The sequence below is a fragment of the Scyliorhinus torazame genome, chromosome 19 (assembly GCF_047496885.1).
Source record: "Scyliorhinus torazame isolate Kashiwa2021f chromosome 19, sScyTor2.1, whole genome shotgun sequence".
Classification (NCBI taxonomy): Eukaryota; Metazoa; Chordata; class Chondrichthyes; order Carcharhiniformes; family Scyliorhinidae; genus Scyliorhinus; species Scyliorhinus torazame.
In genome coordinates this window covers 63,206,920-63,228,714 of record NC_092725.1, presented here as the reverse complement: position 1 = coordinate 63,228,714, position 21,795 = coordinate 63,206,920, and the positions used below count along the sequence as shown (strand labels likewise).

At 43.4% G+C, this 21,795-nt stretch overlaps 1 protein-coding gene across 2 annotated transcripts in view; it reads right to left on the bottom strand.

Annotated features, from left to right (window-relative positions):
* The window catches only part of sypl1 (synaptophysin-like 1), a 48,115-nt gene extending 27,025 nt beyond the window's left edge, over positions 1 to 21,090 (bottom strand). The window contains exons 1-4 of one of the 2 annotated variants that reach the window (XM_072484424.1): positions 20,932 to 21,090; positions 20,778 to 20,848; positions 3,325 to 3,446; positions 1,977 to 2,172 (exon numbers count right to left, since the gene is read on the bottom strand). In XM_072484424.1, coding sequence (XP_072340525.1) covers positions 1,977 to 2,172; positions 3,325 to 3,446; positions 20,778 to 20,846 — 387 coding nt within the window. In that variant the 5' untranslated portion in view covers positions 20,847 to 20,848; positions 20,932 to 21,090. Of the gene's footprint in view, positions 1 to 1,976; positions 2,173 to 3,324; positions 3,447 to 20,777 lie in introns of both variants that reach the window. The other variant, XM_072484423.1, reaches the window with a different exon arrangement.
* Positions 21,091 to 21,795: the final 705 nt, after the last annotated feature.

Sequence of the window (21,795 nt, the reverse complement as noted above, 5' to 3'; positions counted from 1 at the left end):
CGGTATTAAAACGGGAGATACTGGTTCCTTAAACCTGTTGTTTTAAATTCATCCAGTCTCATTTGTTGCATATTTGCAAGAATGTTAGTTCTGGACTGTACTGCTTTGCATTGAATTATTTTTGTTGCGCTATTTGTAAAAAATTGAAAAATCTAATAAAAATATTTTTAAAAAGAGCAAATTGATACTGGTTCGTTTTCGAAACAAAGTTATTGCTTCTCTCCTCACACTTGTAAATGATACCCTGTCACTGCCCCCCCCACTTCCCGTTACAAACTTTTCTGAAAAAGGGACACATGAGGCCTTGACGATTATGTAGACTAGTTAAAAGTCAATTAAAGCACACAGTTTCACAGCTGTGAGCCTCAAATCATACTGACATGGCATTGCATCAATTGTGTCAGCCTACAGGATGGCTTTCCTTCTACAATGCTATTTTCACGGGCTTCCAGAGAGTCTCACATATGTACAAGCAACTGAGCCTGGAAAAATACCAGATGGAAACAGAACAACCAATAATACCTCAGCTACATGGAAGATTTTAAACAGAACAGATTCAGTAATTACATTATAGATCCCATGAGATGAATTGAGCATATCCTGAAATGCCACAACTTACCACACTTCAAATTCATCCTTTTATTTGTGCAGCAGGAAACAAAATGACAAACCGTTTTAAAACTCAATGCCCCGTCTACCCATTTTGACTCCATCATGAATGGGAATGGCAGCTTACAGGCATTAAAGCAAGCAGATATTTAATATATAACAGATGATGTTCATCACTAACATACTTGGAACATAAAATAGTCCGATGGTAAATATTTGAAAGGAATAAATGTGTCAGGACACTGGGAAATTTCTGGTCCTGTACTAAATAGATCAGCAGGGCTGACGTTTCCCAGCAATAGGGATTTAGAAGTAAACTTTAACCTTTGAATTTTGTTCATTAAATATAAAAGAGTGCACTATGAATATTAAATTATGTAATCCACCGTAATCAAACTATTTGAATTTTGGAATGACATTTGCCACTTAAAGATCTGGTCTCATCAGTCAGGTGACCTTTAGAAATGGGTTTTCTTTTCTGAAATTGAACATACTTGAATTGAGTGGAACATACAGCAAGCCTGCAATACAGGGCTAATTGGTGACTGACAGCACGCAATTGAACTTTACTATTAATAGCAACAGAGAACGGCAGAGTCTCCGACTAGCTATTGAATTTCATGTCAATATGACAAGTGGGTAAAGAGAATACAGCTCCAAGCTTCTATTAATAGAAGATTCACCCCTTCCAGCACCAATCATAATATTTCAGTCCCTCCTGGAGTTAGCACTGACATTTGTGCTGTAGTTTTCAGGGATACAGCTGTCAATTGTCAAAGTCTGAAATCACTGGAATCCTCAATTCAACATCAGCAATTAACCTTCCTAATGCTGCGAAAATTTAGATCCCTGCTTAGTCACAAGAAGCGTACAGGTGCAAGAATCCCCGGTCTCCATTTATATGGAGGGTGTCAAGATTGTTAGTAGATTATTGTGCACAATGGTTCAATTTAGGGAAATGCCTAAGAATATGAGTCACACAAAAAAAAACCACAATCATCTGCAAGTGGGTATCAGTAGCCAAACGGGGATACAAATAGGCAGCACTCAGCTGACATGTAACAAATCATTTATTTCCGCATGAAAGCCTATTATGGTATATTGATTTAAGATAGGGCTGAGATCTGACACTAAACAAGCTATAGATGCCCTATAAGGTAGGCAAGTGCATGCAGAGATTCCTCAACATCACAACATGCTTTGAAGTATTTTCCCCTCCCTCTTTATCGATTTCACCCAATGGTTCATAGGTGGTAAGGACTAAAAACACTCCAATCAGTGTCAAAAGCTACAACTTTGATCAGTTTCTAACTATTACAATGATGTGTACAGTAAGTTTTGTGAAAGCATTCCATTACGTTACTTACAATCATAGGTCCACGGTTGCCATCACGGTAGATATGGAGATAGCCGACATACAGAACAAGGGCGGCCATACAATAGAGAAAGGCTAACACTGCGATTGCAACAAAAAACTCAGCAGAGGACGAAAAATCTCCCACTAGGTGGGTTTCTACTGTTTGATTGCAAGTCTCCTTGGTGACAATCAAAATTTGGTTCAACCTAGAAGATATACAAATTCAAGAATTACTTTACAAATACTGCTGAGAAAAGGCATTTTGTCAAAGCTTTTTGTCTTGAGCTCATCAGGACAATCGTAAGAATACCAATGTCAGGGGGAAAAAACCCATTATATTGTACGGGGTGATTGGTAGGTAAGTGGTCTTTTATTGGCAGAGGCGTTGTCACGGAAAATACGCACCAATTAATGGGAACTGACTGTTAACTGCCGAGCATTGTTTAAGAATTTAAACTGGGAAGCTGGACTCTGGTTCATTTTTCAAGGCAATGCTGTGACCAGCAAATGGCTATCATTTATTTTGTTTAGCTGAAACAGGCGCAATGTGCGTACATGTTCTTTCAGTCTGTTCAGCAATACACAATTACTTTTACACTAAAGTTATGCTCACTTGCTCCCTCATCAAACTTTATTCTCAAAAACATGGAACTGTGTAGTCATCCTTGACAGGCTAGGGCAGCAAATGTGATATCTATAATTTAAATTTAGCTGCTCTGCACCATTTAACAACAACATGCTGTTAGTAATGGTACAAAACTAGTAATGGTACAAGACTACCTCAGTTATCCACCGACTTTATCATTTCCTGTGCTAGGCTGTTCCAGTTGACATGCAGAAGGTGGGTGGAGGGGAGGGGGGGGGAGACCAAGACTGTGGATTTTTGTTAAACATAAAAATGAAATGAAAATGAAATGAAAATCGCTTATTGTCACAAGTAGGCTTCAATGAAGTTACTGTGAAAAGTCCCTAGTCGCCACATTCCGACGCCTGTTCGGGGAGTCTGGTACGGGAATTGAACCGTGCTGATGTCCTGCCTTGGTCTGCTTCAAAAGCCAGCTCTTTAGCCCTGTGCTAAACCAGTCCCTCAAGATTGCAAAGAGCAACAGAGTCAAACTTTTGTCTTCAAATTTTTGGAAGCTTCCATTTAATTGAAGCATTGAGATACAAAACGACAGCTAAAAAAAAAACATGGAAAGTTGACAAATTGAACTTTATTAAACAGCAAAATTATTAAGCTAATTTATTGAAGTACAATGTCACGTTCGTTACTAACGAAAAAGTTACAATACGAAACAAATGGTCTCAATGGTGTCAAGTTAAATTCTATTCTGAATAATAAAGACCAAAATACTAACCTGAATGGATACTGAAAGGTCGCATTAAGTAGAAGAGTGTCATTAGTGTTCTTGCATTTCACACTCAAGGCAGTTTTGCCACTGAATCCACCACATGTTGCAAATCCAAAAATTGCAAATATCTGGGTAAAAGAACGATCCATTAAGTGATGACAAGTTTTAATCTTTCAGCAGCATTTGAAAAAAATAAAAAGTACTTAACTGCTGTTGTTCAAATTGTAATCCTCTGGCTTGCTTTTAAAACGAGAGAGATCGGGTCAATTATAATTCAGAGTGTCGCAGATAGCCCATGAACCATTCACCAATTTGGAAAAAGCGCCAGAAAATGAGTTACGAAGGGCATGTTCTTAGCTTAGAAATGTCTTTTTGCAGAACAGCCATACAAGATTTCCAATCATCGGCATCTTCAAATGTGTGTAATTGGCACACATTTGGGCCATCCCACAAACAGAATTCAATCCCCCCTGAAATAATGCAAATCAGTCAGTCAAAACATTTGTGGTTTTAAAAAGATGTATTTGTTCATGGGACGTGGGCGTCGCTGGTTATGCCAGCATTTATTGCCCATCATTAATTGCCCTTGAGCAGGCAGTCAAAAGTCAATCACACTGCTGTGGGTCTGGAGTCACATGTAGGCCAGACCAGGTAAGGGTGGCAGATTTCCTTCCATAAAGCACATTAGTGAACGTTTTTACGACAATCGACAATGGTTTCATGGCTGTCATTCGACTTTTAATTCCAGAATTTTATTGAATTCAAATTTCACCATCTGAAGTGGCGGATTTGAACCCAGATCATTACTCTGGGTCTCTGGTTTACGGGTGCAGTGACAATACCACTATACCACCGCCTACCCCGGGATGTCCAGTGACATTCTCACTAGCTACAGTGAAAATAAGCTTGTTTTATACAAGCTGGAGCCAGATACTTAAACGGTTGCAGATTTTGCCACGTGCTGTCTCTCGAGACCATTGTTACTGTGTACACAGTGCATTAACTCTGAGCAGTCAGAATGTAGCACACGGTGAAGGACATCTGCACACAACAACAACAAAAAAAGTATATTTGTGCACAAGACTGGTTCAGAGAACTAAAAATCGGGGGAAATGGTATCTTTTTGTTGGAATATTCCTCAGAGTCATATTGGACTCAAAAGGTTAACTCTCGTTTCTCTCCCCACAGAAGCTGCCAGGCCTGCTGAGGTTTTTCCAGCACTTTGTTTTCATTTCTGATTCCTAGCATCTGCAGTATTTTGCTTTCATCTCAAAGTCCAGAAACATTGACTTCAGCTCAGCACCAATAATTAAAAACATGTGCTGGGAACATCACATCACCGAACTTGACCATATCCTCTTCTAGTCCAAGAACTCCCATTCGAACTGAGACAGAAGGATAGCAGCTTACACCTTAGAACATGTTAAAAGGTACTTTTTAATAATTTTTTTTGTAACATTGCAACACATTGACTTGGCGATTAAAGAAAGTGCAATAGAGCTCAGCCTGTCTCCATACAGCTTGTTCCATTGAACTGCCCTCAATACAATCGCAATACTCTTGCAATTCTTCCATGTCAAGGTATGCAGCCCGAGGGCAAAACATTTCAAATTACAGAATGTGCAATAGAATTCTACTTCTCTCCATACAGCATACAGGCACATAGCCCAAAGTGCCATACTGAACTCAAAGTGTTAACTATGTTTCTCTCACCACAGATCCTGCCAGATTTGATGAGTTTATCCAGCACTAAATTTTTATTTCAGATTTCCAGCACCTGAAGTATTTTGCTGTTATATTGCCAGAGGGGCAGGAACATGGAAACAGGAAGAGGGTACTGTAGTTTCCAGCCACTTGGTGCGTTAGGACTGAAAGACCCGAGACAGCGACCCTTCCCCATTGAGCTTCCGCCACTGCTGCCCCAAACTTTAGCCCCCCCCCCTCCTCAGCACATAGTCCTGGACCTTGGTATGCGCCAGTCTGCAACACACTGTTGAGGGCAACTCTTTGTACTGGAAGACTAACAGGTTTCAGGCAGACCAAACAGCGTCTTTCACCAAGTTGATGGTTCTCCAGTTTATCTGTACTTGTGTCTCTGGGAACAGCCCACAGACAGAGAGCTGCAGGCATGGAGCTGCTTGGGATGAACCGCGACAAAAGCTTTCTCCAGACATCCTTTGCAGAGGCACATTCCACAAGGAAGTGGACAACAGTCTCTTCCCCACCACAGCCACCTTGAGAGCTATATGCAGGTGAAATAATAGGCACTCAAGCAATTCTTCTACAGAAACCAAAATCCAATTTGCCGGAAGAACCCATTTAGTTAGCTTTCACAATGAATCCTGGAACGTGAAAAACCATCGACAACAGATCAGTTCTTCAATTCTGAAGCAAAGATCTTCACACCAATGCCAGGGTTTACTCGCCACTTTGCCAATTATATATCTCTCTGTCACTATCTGCTTCTTTTCAATTTGCATAAAATGTCAGCGCTGCTCCAGCCTCATCACTAACTCTGGTCCCGTTACCTGGAAAACACTACTCCTAAGGTGGGGTAAAAAGGGTATTTTCCAATGCAAGTGGGCGTAGGTGATTGTTGGACGTATGTAATTAAGAGATGCCATATTGTCCACTATGTAGAAATGTCTAAAGGTTCTCATTTTAACCTCACGGAGGCAGAGGCAGAGCAAAGTGCAGCCACGACAGACTGTTTAAAAAAGGAGGTAGGCAGAAAGCGGGTAATTATAGGCCAGTGATCCTAACTTCGTTAGTAGGGAAGATGCTGGAATCTATCATCAAGGAAGAAATAGCGAGGCATCTGGATGGAAATTGTCCCATTGGGCAGACGCAGGACGGGTTCATAAAGGGCAGGTCGTGCCGAATTAATTTAGTGGAATTTTTTGAGGATATTACCAGTGCGGTAGATAACGGGGAGACCAATGGATGTGGTATATCTGGATTTCCAGAAAGCCTTTGACAAGGTGCCACACAAAAGGTTGCTGCATAAGATAAAGATGCATGGCATTAAGGGGAAAGTAGTAGCATGGTTAGAGGATTGGTTAATTAATAGAAAGCAAAGAGTGGGGATTAATGGGTGTTTCTCTGGTTGGCAATCAGTAGCTAGTGGTGCCCCTCAGGGATCAGTGTTGGGCCCACAATTGTTCACAATTTACATAGATGATTTGGAGTTGGGGACCAAGGGCAATGTGTCCAAGTTTGCAGACGACACTAAGATGAGTGGCAAAGCAAAAAGTGCAGAGGATACTGGACGTCTGCAGAGGGATTTGGATAGGTTAAGTGAATGGGTTAGGGTCTGGCAGATGGAATACAATGTTGACAAATGTGAGGTTTTCCATTTTGGTAGGAATAACAGCAAAAGGGATTATTATTTAAATGATAAAATATTAAAACATGCTGCTGTGTAGAGAGACCTGGGTGTGCTAGTGCATGAGTCGCAAAAAGTTGGTTTACAGGTGCAACAGGTGATTAAGAAGGCAAATGGAATGTTGTCCTTCACTGCTAGAGGGATGGAGTTTAAGACTAGGGAGGTTATGCTGCAATTGTATAAGGTGTTAGTGAGGCCACACCTGGAGTATGGTGTTCAGTTTTGGTCTCCTTACTTGAGAAAGGATGTACTGGCACTGGAGGGTGTGCAGAGGAGATTCACTAGGTTAATCCCAGAGCTGAAGGGGTTGGATTACGAGGAGAGGTTGAGTAGACTGGGACTGTACTCATTGGAATTTAGAAGGTTGAGGGGAGATCTTATAGAAACATATAAGATTATGAAGGGAATAGATAGGATAGATGCGGGCAGGTTGTTTCCACTGGCGGGTGAAAGCAGAACTAGGGGGTATAGCCTCAAAATAAGGGGAAGTAGATTTAGGACTGAGTTTAGGAGGAACGTCTTCACCCAAAGGGTTGTGAATCTATGGAATTCCTTGCCCAGTGAAGCAGTAGAGACTCCTTCATTAAATGTTTTAAAGATAAAGATAGATAGTTTTTTTAAAGAATAAAGGGATTAAGGGTTATGATGTTCGGGCCGGAAAGTGGAGCTGAGTCCACAAAAGATCAGCCATGATCTCATTGAATGGTGGAGCAGGCTCGAGGGGCCAGATTGCCTACTCCTGCTCCTAGGTCTTATGTTCTTACCAAGCATTTGGAGTACATTACTGGTGGTGGTTACTCCCTGCATGCCTTTAAGGAGCTGGACTGTGTCCTGACTGGAGCAGAGATTGCACCTAACAGAAGATAAATGGCTTTATACTGTAGATAATACTTGGTCAATGTGATCCCGAGGAAGTCGGCAAAGGAATTTTTCTACATGACTGCGATGGCCTAGAATGTCTTTCCCTATCCGTTAAGTTTGTACATGACCCATACCAAGTTGTCTCATCGGAAAGAAAAGCAGATCGATACATGGCATAGTCGAATGACCAAAATGTTTTCTCTCACGATTTCCGAATGCCTTCATATTTGGGTGTAGGGCTACACATGCAGCAAGCAAGAGAAAGAACTCATTAGGAATTGCTTCACAGTCGCACATCGTTGGAGGATATACAGTTTGCAGTGACGAAGTTTTCTACCACCAGGAAGCAAGGATTATAGCAATTGCTCACGAAAGATAAATAGAATGCAAATAACTAAAGGATTTTTGGGCATGTGTAAATATCTGAATGATATGCGGTGTTATTCTGCAGAAAACATTTTCAAATTCTGCCTCATAGGAGTCTTTGGTCGCATTATGTTCCATCTTCTGCATGTCGACCTATTTGCAGTATCCACCACAATTTTCCCAACCTAGGCACCTCTCTATTGACATCCAGATCAATGGTCCTAATCTTCATTCAGTAATGAACAGTAAAGTGATGCTCCAGTGAGATGGGAGAACCCGACACCCCTCCCCTCCAAAGAAAAACCCTCTTCCCCCTCTAAACTTATTTTCCTCTCCAAAATACATTCCAGGAGATAGAGCTTTTTATTTTAGGAACTACTGACCCCACTCACCCACTAAAAAAAGTCTCACAGGATGCTACAGACAAAGCTGTGAAAACCTGGTGCCATTTTACTTACAAACAAACAAACGAATGAAGAACGGTAGGTCACTCAGCACCTCGAGCCTGCTCCACCATTCAATAAGATCAGAGTATTTATATTGCAGGGGCAAAATGAGGTGAATCCTCCACCTCCCCAGCCACATGATTCCCGCTTGCAGCGAGATTCTCCGTTACCAGAGCTGATCAATGGAATTTCCCCTTGTAGCCACCTCACTCTGCCAGGAAACCCGAGGGTGGGGGTGCGCTGCTAGCAGAATGGAGAACCCCGCCAAAATGGAGAATTCGCCCCAAATCTTTTTTTGAGTTTTGTCATCCGACACAGCTAATGGCTTTTAATCACCAAGGCTGGAGGAAGCTCTTCCACAGCCCAGTGAAGCGTGTGACAATATCTAGTTCATTGTTCATGTTAATATATATATATTTTTTAAAGTGCCCAATTATTTTTTTCCAATTAAGGGGCAATTTAGCATGGCCAAGCCACTTACCCTGCACATCTTTGGGTTGTGCGATTGAGACCCATGCCGACACGGGGAGAATGTGCAAACTCCACACGGGCAGCGAACCGGGTGTCACTTGTGTTTTTTTATTCTCCTGGTAGGTAACTCAGATTCCAAGCCAAATCTACTTTTAAACAAAGTTACCAGTCCCTAAACAGATCGCAACAAGTGGCAACTCAAAAATAAAACTTACCTGACACATACGTTAATACAGTCACAATTTAATAATATTTCTGCACCATGTAAATAATTACAGCCATGTGAGAATTCCATTACAAAAATATTAAATTATCATGATTTGAATGGAAGAGGTCGACAATCATAACGTACTGGTAGTGAAGTTAAATAATTGTCTGCATTACAATTTCTGGAATATTCAGCTTAACTGCCAATTAGCAAAACTGAAAATTACCAAATTTTGTTGCGAGCTTCATGTGTTCATTCGCTCATGGACAAGATCTCCAATCTCCGGTGTTCTATAGGATTCACTATCCAGTGAAGAACAGGAGCGGGCACCAGCGAACTTCCAGTGATACCGAGCACCCTTGCGCATTCCTTCCCGATTGCGACGACTGCATCAACCAAGAAGCCGTGGTGAAATTCAAAGCTTTGATTTCTCCGGGAGGGGTGCGCGAAGAGTTAAGAAGCAACAATCACTTAAATAGTGATTGGAACTTTTACTGGTTCGTGGAAACTTCAGCCCGTTAGCGACTGTGTGTTAACGATCTGATGCACTATATCAATGGCGGATTGAGCTCGCCTCCTAGTACAGCAACCACAGACCAAACTGCCTTACCAAAGCCATGAATTAATCTGAGGTTCACCCATCCGACTGATGCAGGAAGTGTGGAGATGAGCAGTTAGAAATTACACAGAAATAGTGTGCCATCTGTTCTGAGGCCTCAAACATCATCCAGCAACATTCAGAATATACTTTATATATTGGCATATTACTGAACTTTTAAGTTTGCACTCCCGCCACCCTCCCAAATTTCAACGTTAAGTGTTTTTTTTTTGTTTCCCCCCTCTATTTATAAAGTACTGCACAAAAGTACCAGCCCTTTAAATAAGCAAAATACACACTCAAAACATTGCCTCTGCAATCATCCTTGCAACCTAGAGGACTGTGTGAAAAGAACTTCACCTTTGCTGAATGAGGCTGCGAAGGAGGGCAAGAGGAGCTGGGTGCAGGGTTTCAAAATGGCTTTCAACACTGCAGGTTAAAGAAACAAAGTGGCATTTTGTCAAAAAAGCAGTTGAAGAAATGGCCAGTGATTCAAGGTGCTCGTCACTGGCTTATAGAATCATAGAATTTACAGGGCAGAAGGAGGCCATTCGGACCAGAGAGTCTGCACCGGCTCTTGGAAAGAGCACCCCACCCAAGCCCACACCTCCACCCTATCCCCGTAACCCAGTAACCACATGCAAGAGGAGCTGGGTGCAGGGTTTTAAAATGTTTCAAACCCGGCCCTGGTCACTGTCCATGTGGAGTTTGCGCATTCTCCCGATGTCTGCGTGGGTCTCACTCCCACAACCCAGATATGCAGAGTAGGTGGACTGGCCACGCTAAAGTGCCCCTTAATTGGAAAATTCTGCACGACGTGGAGAACAGTCCCAGAAGATAGAATGTTCATATTATATGAGGATCGAAGGTCGCACCCCTACTCAGTATTTCTCGGACCTGTTCTACAGGATGGTGGGAGAGGGTGTACTTCCATCCCCCATCAGAATTAGACAGGCCCACTGTTCGCTTCAACCGAAGCCTCGCTCTGGAGATCCGCCTCTTGCGATCTCGCAAGATTTCAGTTTTAAAGAGGAGTTGGTACTTCGAGAGGACAAGACAGCACCGGAATTTTACGTGGGAAGGCCATTCTATTAGGCTGTATCAGGCCATTAGTGCTGACCTAATAAAAGAGCTGCTTCTATTAAAGTGAAATCCACCCTCTGTACAAATGCGGAGTCAGGTTCGGGATGATTTATCCATCTCGCATTACAGTAACATTCCGAGAAAAAGGCTACTTTTTTTATGCACCAGGAGAGGCTGACTCTTATCCAGAAGCATAATTTGCACTCTGTCTAATCTGTTACATCACTTGGAGTACAAACACTTTGCATTTAGTTTCCTTGCATGTTTGTCGTTTGGGTGTGCTCTTAATGTCCTTAGTTGTACACAGAATCCCGACAGTGCAGGAGGCCATTCGGCTCATCCAGTTTGCACCGACCCTTCAAAAGAGCACTCCACCCATGTCCACTCCTCCATAACCCCATAACCTAGCCTGCACATCCCACAACACCAAGGGGCAATTTAGCCAATCCACCTAGCCGGCAGCACATGTTTAGACTGCTAACAAAGTGTTAGTTAAGGAGTGGTATTAAATGGTCTTCTGCAGCTCAAAGCAGTTTTCAAAATGAGCCCCGAGTTTGTGTTTAGTTATGTATTGTTATTTGTAGATTTTAAGGTTAAGGTATTATTTGCCACCGTCCCATTTGCTTTTGGGTGTGGTTATGCTCGACTGCAATGGCGCCGGTGGGTTTGGGGGGGGGGGGGGGGGTAGCATTAGTTTGTGTTGGCATATCATCTGACTTAGCCCGAGGGCCACCTTGGGTGGATCATCTTGCTTTGTTGTATCTGTTAACCTGGTTTAACATCTGTGTACCTGAACAGGCACTGGAATGTGGCGGCTAGGGGATTTTCACAGTAACTTCATTGCAGTGTTAATGTAAGCCGACTTGTGACAATAATAAAGATTACTATTACTATTATCAACTAGGATGATAGAAATTTCATTTAACTCTGTTGGTTTCCCTCCCCAACCTTGACTTACATCATATTTTTGGAGGCGGTCGGGGCGGCACAATGGTGCAGTAGTTAGCACAGCTGCCTCACGGTGCGGAGGGTTCAATCGAGGCCCTGGGTTACTGTCCATGTGGAGTTTGTGTATTCTCCACGTGCCTGCGTGGGTCTCACCCTCACAAACCCAAAAGATGCGCAGGGTAGGTTGATTGGCCACACTAAATTTCCCCTTAATTGGAAAAACAAAATTTGGGTACTCTAAATTTATATTTTAAAAAATAAAACATTTTTGGAGGCGATCTGAACTGCGTTCGGGACCCGAAATTGAATCGTTCTAGACCCAAATCTTTGCTCCCGTGTGGAGGGCGAAATAGACCCCTAGCGATTCTTTGCACCCGAATGACATGGTATTCTGCTTTTTTTCTCATGTTCACCATGCGTACTCCCGCGTCTACCGTTTCATTTTAGATAGGGCTCTCCTCCCATCGGGAGTGGTGGCTGATTGTAATCTCTGACCACGTCCTGCAACTTTGTTGGGACTGTTGTTGGAGTCCGGCCCCACCCAACACCCATCCTGGAGGTCAGATACTCATTCACTGGCCCAAGGATTTTGCGAGCGCCTATCCATCTCTAATTATGACTACATCACATGAATAGGTCTGACTCACTCATCCTTTCACGTTGTGGGACTCTTAAGGCCTCCTTAGGGGGAAATTATTTCTTAAAGCGCACATGTGCAAAGATGAAGAATTTGGAGCAGGTGGGCTTCATTTTAGAGGCAGATCACCAGTATTCGCTCGATCCTACTCCAGAGCTATATGTCAGCAGAAAAAGCTTGCAGACCCAGTTGGAGCGACTGACCACCAATAAGGCTGTATGTCAAATACAGTGCTCCAGGGGTACTTTTTACAAAATGGGGAGAAGGCCAGTCGTCTTCTGGTTCACCAACGTAAACCCTGCGAGATCCCCCAGATAGGCTGCCGCGACCCCATTCCAGGTCAATGCGGCTTTTAAATCTTATTCCTGTGACCTGTTCAAATCTAAGCCTCCCACGGGCAAGTTGATCACGTCTGATTTTCTGGATAACCTGCATATCCCAGCTGTCGAAGCAGTTAAGAGTTTGTGAGCTGGTCCCCCTGTTGGGCCCAGGCGAGATTTTAAAATAGATCGTCTGATGCAGGCTGGTAAGGCCTCTGGCCCGGATGGCTTTCCGATTGAATTTTGAAAGAAATTTTCAGGACAGCTCATGCCTGTTGCTAGAGATGCTTAATGACTCCCTATCCCACAGTTCATTGCCTCCAGGCCTTACTCAAGTCTCTATTTCCTTGCTCCTTAAGAGGGACAGGGACTCCACCGAATGCGGTTCATTCTGACCTATTTCGCTTTTAAGCGCGGATGTTAAGCTGCTTGCTAAGGTTCTGCCGCACCTGTTGGAACATTGCCTTCCAAGTATAATTTCTGAGGACCAAACAGACTTTGTAAAGGACCGTCAATTATCAGCCAATATATGTCACCTTTCAAATGTTATACTTTCCCCCTCCCCTGTACCCGAGCCAGAGGTGATACTGTCTCTCGACGCAGAAAAAGCATTTGACGGGGCAGAATGGGACTTTTTGTTTGAGATTCTCAGGAAAATTTGGATTCAGTCATACATTGTTGCTTGGATCTGCTCGTTATACGATGCCCCTACGGCCAGTGCTTGCGCTAAGACTTTAAATTCCGCTTGAATCGGGGCACCAGGCAGGGCGGCAATATCTCTCCACTACACCCTGGCAGTAGAGCTGCTCTCTATAGCCTTGAGGGCTTCCAATCAATAGAAGGGTATTAACTTGGATGGTGTGGAACATCTGTTATGTTATGTAAATGACCTACTTTTATACATTATGGATCCAACTCCCTCAATCGATGGCATAAAGATGACACTTACCTGGCTATAAATTAAATCGAGGAAAGAGGTTTTCCAGTTAACGCCCCAGGAAGGCGAGCCCAGTTAGGCATGTTCCCCTTCCGCCTCTCAGGTACTTAGGGGGTCGGGGTGGCCCACAATTGGGACACACGTCACAAGTTCAACTACTCAAGCCTGATCAACCATGTCAAAATGGATCTACAGATGTGCAACAACCTTCCTCTAGCTTTGGCGGGTAGGATTAAAACAATAACAATGAACATACTCCCGAGATTTTTCTTTCAATACGTCCCTGTTTTCCTGCCAAAATCCTTTTTTTTTTAATGAAGATTTATTTGAGCATGGAAGAATCCCAGAATCCATAGCGTTCTACTCCAGAGGGACAGAGGTGAGTTTGGGGGGGGGGGGCTTGGTCCCTGAAATTTATTCTTTTATTACTGGGCCGCTAATATCCAAAAAATCTTATTGTGCATCAGCGATCCCAGTTCAAACTGGGGCTAAATGGAGGCTTGCTCTTGCACTACATTCACAGTTACTGCACCATTGCCCTTTTCTCCCGCCTAATTCTCCTCGAATCCGGTGATGGTCTCCGCTCTTAGAATCTGGAAACAGTTCCGACAATGTTTTAAACTTCTTTCCTTGTCCTCACTGGACCATATCTGTAACAATTACCTTTTCTCGTTTTCTGGCTTGGACTCAACATTTAACTTGTGGAAATCGAAAGGATTTGAACACTTCGGTGACCTGTTTGTGGAGGGGAGCTTCTTGCCAGCTTTAGAGAGTTAGCGGACAAATTTCAGCTACTAACTCCAATCCTTTTCATTACTTTCAAGGTTGCGATTCTCTTGCACCGCTTTCCTTTCATTTCCCTGGCTCCTTCTTCCAGAAAGGAATTCTAACATCAGCGTAGCCTGGCAGGGTGTCTATCTCAGACCTTTATGGCCACATTCTGTTGTCTGATCCCTCCTCACTAAACTGGGTGAGGTTGAAATCGGAGGGTGAATTGGGCCCTAGACTCACTAGTGAGGCTTGGAGAGAGGCTCTTTACAGGATCAACTCCATGTTCTCGTGCCCGGTGGAGCGTAATTTAGTTCAAGGTGCTCCTCAAAGCAAGGATGAGTGGGTTTTTGCCGAATGTTGAGAACACATGTGATCGTGGTTTACTTGCCCCTGCTGATCATGCACACATGTTCTTGTCGCGACCCAGCTTCTGGGCTTCCTATTTTAGCACCATGTCTGAGGTTCACCGTTTATAATTACGCCCATGTCCACTGGTGGCCATATTTGGGGTTTCGGGCTCACTGCAGTCCACTGTAGCTGCGAGGCGGACATTATTGCCTTGGCACATTGACAGCTCGGAGGCGGATACGAGTTGGAAGCTTTTAATAATGCCGGCTGCAAGCGGCCTTCAAAATGGCCAGGAACAGATTTAAAAAATTTGGCCGCACTGCGCATGCGTGCACAATCATCGGTGCGCATGCGCAGTGTGGCCGCATTTTCTTTATATGGTCGCAGCCTATTTTTTTTCCCCCCAAGTTCGGGGGGCCAAAGGGACCATTGGGGCCCAAAGCCAATTCCTCCATTTGTGTCAGCAACAAACAAGGTAAGAGAAAATGGTGGGAAAAAGGTCGGCCGGCGTGGGTCGCGAAGGTCGGCTGGTTGGTAAAAATGGGTCCCCGGAAAAAAAGTTTGAAAAACACTGCTCTAGCTGATGGCTCTGGTGCTTTTAGCTAATGTCCTTTTTGCACTTAGAAAAAATTAAATTCACCATCAGGGATTCAAGAGGGATTGTACCCGAGATGGTAATCGTTTATTTTCTTTTTGAAAGGTCTAGATACCGTCAGCTGTAGGGGTTTCAGGTACAGCGTTTAAAGTTTGTTTTTTCTTGTTTGATTTATACTATTTACATTCTTGTGTTTATGTTGATTACTTGTTAATATGTAAAACCTTAATAAATATATATTTTTTAAATCATGAGGGGCGGCACAATGGTTAATACTGCTGCATCACGGCGCCAAGGACCTGGGTTCGATCCCGGCCCCAGGTCACTGTCCGTGTGGAGTTTGCACATTCTCCCCGCGTCGCCATGGGTCTCACCCCCACAACCCAAAGATGTGCAGGGTAGGTGGACTGACCATGCAAAATTGCCCATTAATTGGGTAATCTAAATTTATTTAAAAAAACAAGGGGAGGTAATGGCATTGCCACTGGATCAGTAATCCAGAGATTATGCTAATATTGATGTTCTGGGGCTCCGCATTCGAATCCCACCACAAAATTTGAATTCAATAAAAATCGGGAATAAAGGTCGATTGTCGCAAAAGCTTAAGGAAGTCTGCCATCCTTACCTGTCCTACATGTGACTCAAGATCACCAGCAAAGTGGTTCTTTCTTAAAAGCTCTCCAAAATGGCCCAGCAAGAAGCTCAGTTCAAGGGCAATTTGGGATGGGCAATAAATGACGCCTTGCCAGAGACACCTATGTCCCATGAATGAATAAAGTGAACCCAAGTCTCTGAGAATCTAAGCTGTATAGCCAAAAAAGCACTTTTAAGATTTAAGATATCTGGGAACAGGCAGGGAGGTGGATTTGAGACCAGGAAGAGATCAGCATGATGGTAGAGCAGGCTCAATGGGCTGATTTGACTATTTCTGCGCCTAATTCCTACGTTTGTAATATTAGATTGCCTCGACTGTCAGGTCACTTTTGACAATCCTCCAGTACATTATGTTGCTAAAACGAAGGAACTCCTCATACTGCCAGCTCCCAGTTTCAACCCAGCCACAGGTGCCAACAGAACGAGGAAAACTAAATTGAGCTTTTCACCTGTGAAGCAGATGGAGCTGTGGAAAAAGAGAGGGGAAAACACACATATGCCAGCTGTCAAAATTCCATGCACAGATAGGCTGCGATTCTCAGACGTGGATCAACACCCTAGTGCCGGTGTGAGGGGGGGGGGGACCTGCACTCAGTGACACCCAGAGGACTATTATGTGTAACCAGAAAAGTCAAGCAACCATTGCATCGCTTGGGGCATTTTACACATGAAGGAAAAGAAAGAACTTGTATTTATACTGCACTTTTCACAGCCTCGGGACAATACAAAGCTTTACACCAATGAAGTTATACTGATGTCAATGCCATAATGGACAAAACATGGCAGTCAATTTGCACACTGCAAGCTCTCACAAACAGTAATATGAAGGCGCTATATAAATGCATCCTGTTGTTTAATACTTGCTCTAGCGACACGTGCAGGTCTGACTGAATAAACTGGTGTTCCTAACTCAAAATAAAGCATTACAAAGATTCAGGATGGGAATGTGGAGCCACTGTTCAAGACACCCCATGATTAACCTCAAGTCAAACACCAGCATATATATATATTATACACAATCAAAAAAGTTTTTTAAAAACCCAAATAGCTAAACATATGGAACAATAGCCCTCTAAAGTGGGAGGTATTTAAAACTCAATCTGAGGCAGCACAGTGGTTAGCACTGCTACCTCATGGCACCGAAGACCCGGGTTCGATCCTGGCCCCCAGTCACTTTCCATGTGGAGTTTGCACATTCTACCCGTGTCTGCGTGGGTCTCACCCCCACAAACCAAAGATGTGCAAAGTAGGATTGGCCATGGCAAATTGCCCCTTAATTGGAAAAAAAAAACCTCAACCTGGAATGGATTTGGGTAGCAGTATAACGATCATTAATGCAGCCCAAGGCAAATTATTGACATCCAATATTTTCCGCCCCTTCAGGCTTCAGAAATCAGGGGTAAAGCTTCCAATCACTTGTACCCAAACCGAGAATCATGCACATCAAATTTCCACAGCGGAGAAAGATACTGAAGATATGTCTGAACATGCACAGTAGGGGAAAATGCGAAGACATATGAACTTAAAAAGCTGAAAAAGACAATTGAGGGTTCACTTCATTGGGGGCCTTAGAACAGATACAAAAATGATGCTTCCTCGGGGGCAGGAGGGGTCGAGAGAAAGACTGGAGGGAGAGCATAACTAGGGACGATCAATACATACCAAGAATCCAACAGGGAATTCAGAAGAAACTTCTTTACCCGAGAGAATGTGGAACTTGCTAACATAGGGAGTGGTTGAAGCCAATAGTATCAATGTGTTTGAGAAAAAGCTAATCAAGCATACGAGGGACAAGGTAATGGAGGGTTACAGTGATGGGTTTAAATAAGTAAAGCTGAAAGGAGGTTTGAGTGAAACATACCCATTTTGTGGACTGGTTAGGCCAAATCGCCTGTTTCTGTTGCCACATATCCTTGTAAAGACAAATATTCAAAATATAGGTGGCACAGTAGCACGGTGGTTAGCACTGTTGCTTCACAGCGCCAGGGTCCCAGGTTTGATTACCGGCTTGGGTCACTGTCTGTGCGGAATTTGCACGTTCTTCCTGGTCTGTATGGGTTTCCTCCGGGTGCTCCGGTTTCCTCCCACAAGTCCTGACAGATGTGCGGTTAGGTGATTTGGACACTCTGAATTCTCCCTCTGTGTACTTGAACAGGCGCCGGAGTGTGGCGATGCGAAGCTTTTCACAGTAACTTCATTGCAGTGTTAATGTAAGCCTACTTGTGACAATAAAAGGTTATTAAAAAAATTCTGATGGTTTTTGATAGAGTGAGGGTCCATGGCAGGGAACACCGATTTCAGATAATTGCTAACAATGCCAGCAGAGAGGCGAGTTGAAATATTTTTATTCAACGAGCTGCGTAACATTCTGGAATTCAAAGCAGATCCAATGGTAACTTTTGACCGGGAATTGAATATATATTTTAAAAGAAAAATAATTTCAGGACTATAGAGAGAACAGGAGAGTGGAATTGACTCCTGGCTGTTTCAGAAATCCAGCACAAGTACGCGGACACACACAATAGGTTGAATGGCCTCCTTTGATGCCATCTCATTCGATTAAATCCAAACTCCATGTTCAAACCGTACCAGATTTGAGCATTTGCTTTGGTCCTGACGTATTTTCTGAAAATACTTAATCCATTATCAAATAGCTTAGATAGTAAATTTTGGTTTCAGCATGAATTATTCAAACGTATTTACACAAGGAAAATCAGCTTGCTAAGGAGCAGTAGATTGGTTTTCTCTTTTTTGCAACGGAGAGGATGTATGAGCATGTTTTTTGAAAGTCAAACAGCAGTAAATTTTAACGAGAAGTACAAGCTGTGCAGTTAGATGGCGCAATTATAATTTCTTGCAGTTTGAAGTTGAACAACTCAGTGATCGTTCTGAGGTAAAGAATAGAGTTTACAAAGTAGTGTTAAACGGTTAACTTTTTCAGCAAATTAGGCGGTACAGTGGCGCAGTGGTCAGTACGGCCTGCTGCCTCACGGCATCGAGGGCCCGGGTTTGATCCTGGACACGGGTTACTGTCCATGTGGAGTTTGAACATTCTCCCCGTGTCTGTGTGGGTCTCACCCTCGCAACCCAAAGATGTGCAGGGTAGGTGGATTGGCCACACTAAATTGCCCCTTAACTGGAAAAAAAAATGGAGTACTCTAAAATTATAAACAAAAACTTTTTCAGCAAATTTATTAACAAGAGTATTTAGACCCACAAGAGATGAAGCCCTTTCATGCAGTTCAGACTATGCCCAATATTGATCTATAAAGGAGCACCGAGGAGGGAATTAAACACCATAAATGCACAAGTTTATTTTTTAAATGATGCCACATTAAACTTTCGACTTGAGCAGTTGTAGGCTTGTGGTTTCAAAAGAGCAAATCTTAAAAGAAGTCGTCAAAGCCACAAGTTGGAGGTTACAAAATCAGAAGTTGTGTAAGCTGCCCGTTTCAATTTTCATCCCAAATGCAACACAAGCAGGACAGGCCTTTTGCCTGCACTGGTTAGCAGTGATATCCACCAAGTCAACCACAAAGTCACCAAATGCGCTTCAGTCTACAGTTAAATGTGCTTGAACACTCTAACATTGCACACTATGCGTCAGATAATTTACACCAAATAGTCCAGTCTCTACTTCTGCTATCACAGCTTTCGTCTGCAGGTGGAGAACGCCTCCTCACATTTGCACTGCTGAAACCACCTACTAGTCAATCCATCAGTAGAATGAGACACCCCCATTTTTATTTTAACTGGGCAGAATCCAATCAGTGTCAGATAACTAGACCATGACACCTAAACCTTCTGAGATAAAACACCACCGAGGCTCAGCTCCCACAGGAATAACATCCCCACAGGAGATGACTGTTGCCATGAAAGCCGACAAGAGCATCTTCAGCAGTGGCAGCTTGTGTTTAAAAAAAAAACCTCCCCTGACAGGTACTTCCCTCACTTTCATAAATAAAAGGTTAATTTAACTAGTTATCAATCGCTCGCCAAATAAATGGTTAATTTCACAAGAAAATATTAACTTCATTAATAATAAAATGCTGATTTCCCCAGTAAATGGTAATTTCAGTAATCTAATATTTGATGGTGAAATTAATCTTTATTGCATCAGTTACAAAATAAAGGTTAAATTCACTAGCAAGCATTCATCGCACGAGTAATCTAACATTAATTTCACTATAAAATGTTAATGTAATTAGTAATTCAACATTTTGCTGGTAATCCAATACTAACTACACTAGCTAGCATTAATTTCACTAGTAATCCAATATTAACTTCATTAGTAAGCATTCATTTCACTAGTAATCCAAGATTAACTCCACTAGTAAGCATTAATTTCACTAGTAATCCAATATTAACTCCATTAGTAAACATTAATTTCACAAGTAATCCAATATTAAACTTTATTAGTAAACATTAATTTCACTTGTAATCCAATATTCACTTCACTCGGCATTAATAAGCCGGAATTTTCCATTGATAAACTAGCTTTAGTTTCGTATACATTTGATTTGAGATGAAGCAGAAACTCTGCTCCCAATTCCCCTCCTTCCCTGCAAGGAGCTGGCATCGAGCCCCGGGGCTGATCACATGGCAGAGCCGAGCAAGGCGCAGCCGAGCCCCGGCTCGGGATCCGGGCCCAAGCCCCCAATCCCCGGGCCCAAGCCCCCAATCCCCGGGCCCGGGGCCCAGTCCCGGCTCCGGACCACTCAGCCCCGAGCTGGAGTTTGAAGCAATCTTTTCCCCGAGCTGAAAGCGCCCCGCTCGGGCCCTCCTTCGCCCAAATAATTAACTAATGAAAAGACAAGAAGCTGCAGCTCACCCACTCCAAGATTTTGATGAAGCCGATGGGCTCCTTCAGGGGCCCCAAGTCCAACTGCATCCCGGCCATTCCTGCAAAGGCAATGGGAGAGAGACTCGGAGTCAGTGAGTGAAGGGGAAGTGGCCCCGGGTGAAAGTGCTGCTCCCGCTCCTACCTGTCTACCGCCTCCACTTCCTGTGCTGGCAACTGGGCGTCGCGTTCCTCCCCGAGCAGCAGTGAAGCGTCAGCCTCCTCCCTTGCAGCGTCCCAATCAGTGTGCACACTCCAGCTTTCTGCTCACAGCTCCCCACACCGGGCAGAGCACGCACTCAGCAACAGGTGAACTGGGAAAGTGCACCAGCAGCCAGCTTCCAGTCCAAACCACACCCACAAAAACTGGCAACAAACCCCATTAAAACATCTCAAACAAAGGCACTTTGCGCTACTCTTGATGTGCATTAAGAACGTGCACAGACGTTGGGCGGTTTCAGAATTTGCACAAAACTTGGGAAGTATTTTGAACTTTGTGGTGGCGATAATGGGTGAAGCTAGTTCCTGATAGCGTGGGCAGCAGGCACGTGGCAGGTGGAATTTGATGCCAGGGAGTTGTGAAGTGCGGCATTTTGGAGGGCAGGATGAGGAGACAATATTAAATAAAGAGTATAACTCGAAAGGAGGTACAGGAGCAATTTGTGTGTAAATAGCTGAAAGTGCCAGGTTGAAAAATTGGTTTAAAAGGGCATACCAGATCCTGGGTTTTGTAATGAGGACATGGTGAACAAAAAGGAAGTGAAAGCAAACGTTCTTCTCCTTCTCCAGTTCAGCTTCAACCGGATAGTTTGGATATCACACTTTGGGATCGATGTTGAAGATTTTATAAAAGGTGCAGAAAAGATTTACAAGAATTATTCCCAGCATGAGGAGCTTCTGTTACGTGGATAGATTGGAGAAGCTGGGATCGATTCTTCTCCTCAAGAGAAGATTGAGAGGAGGTGTGAAAGAAATGTTCACAATCACAATGGGTTTGGACAGAGTAGGC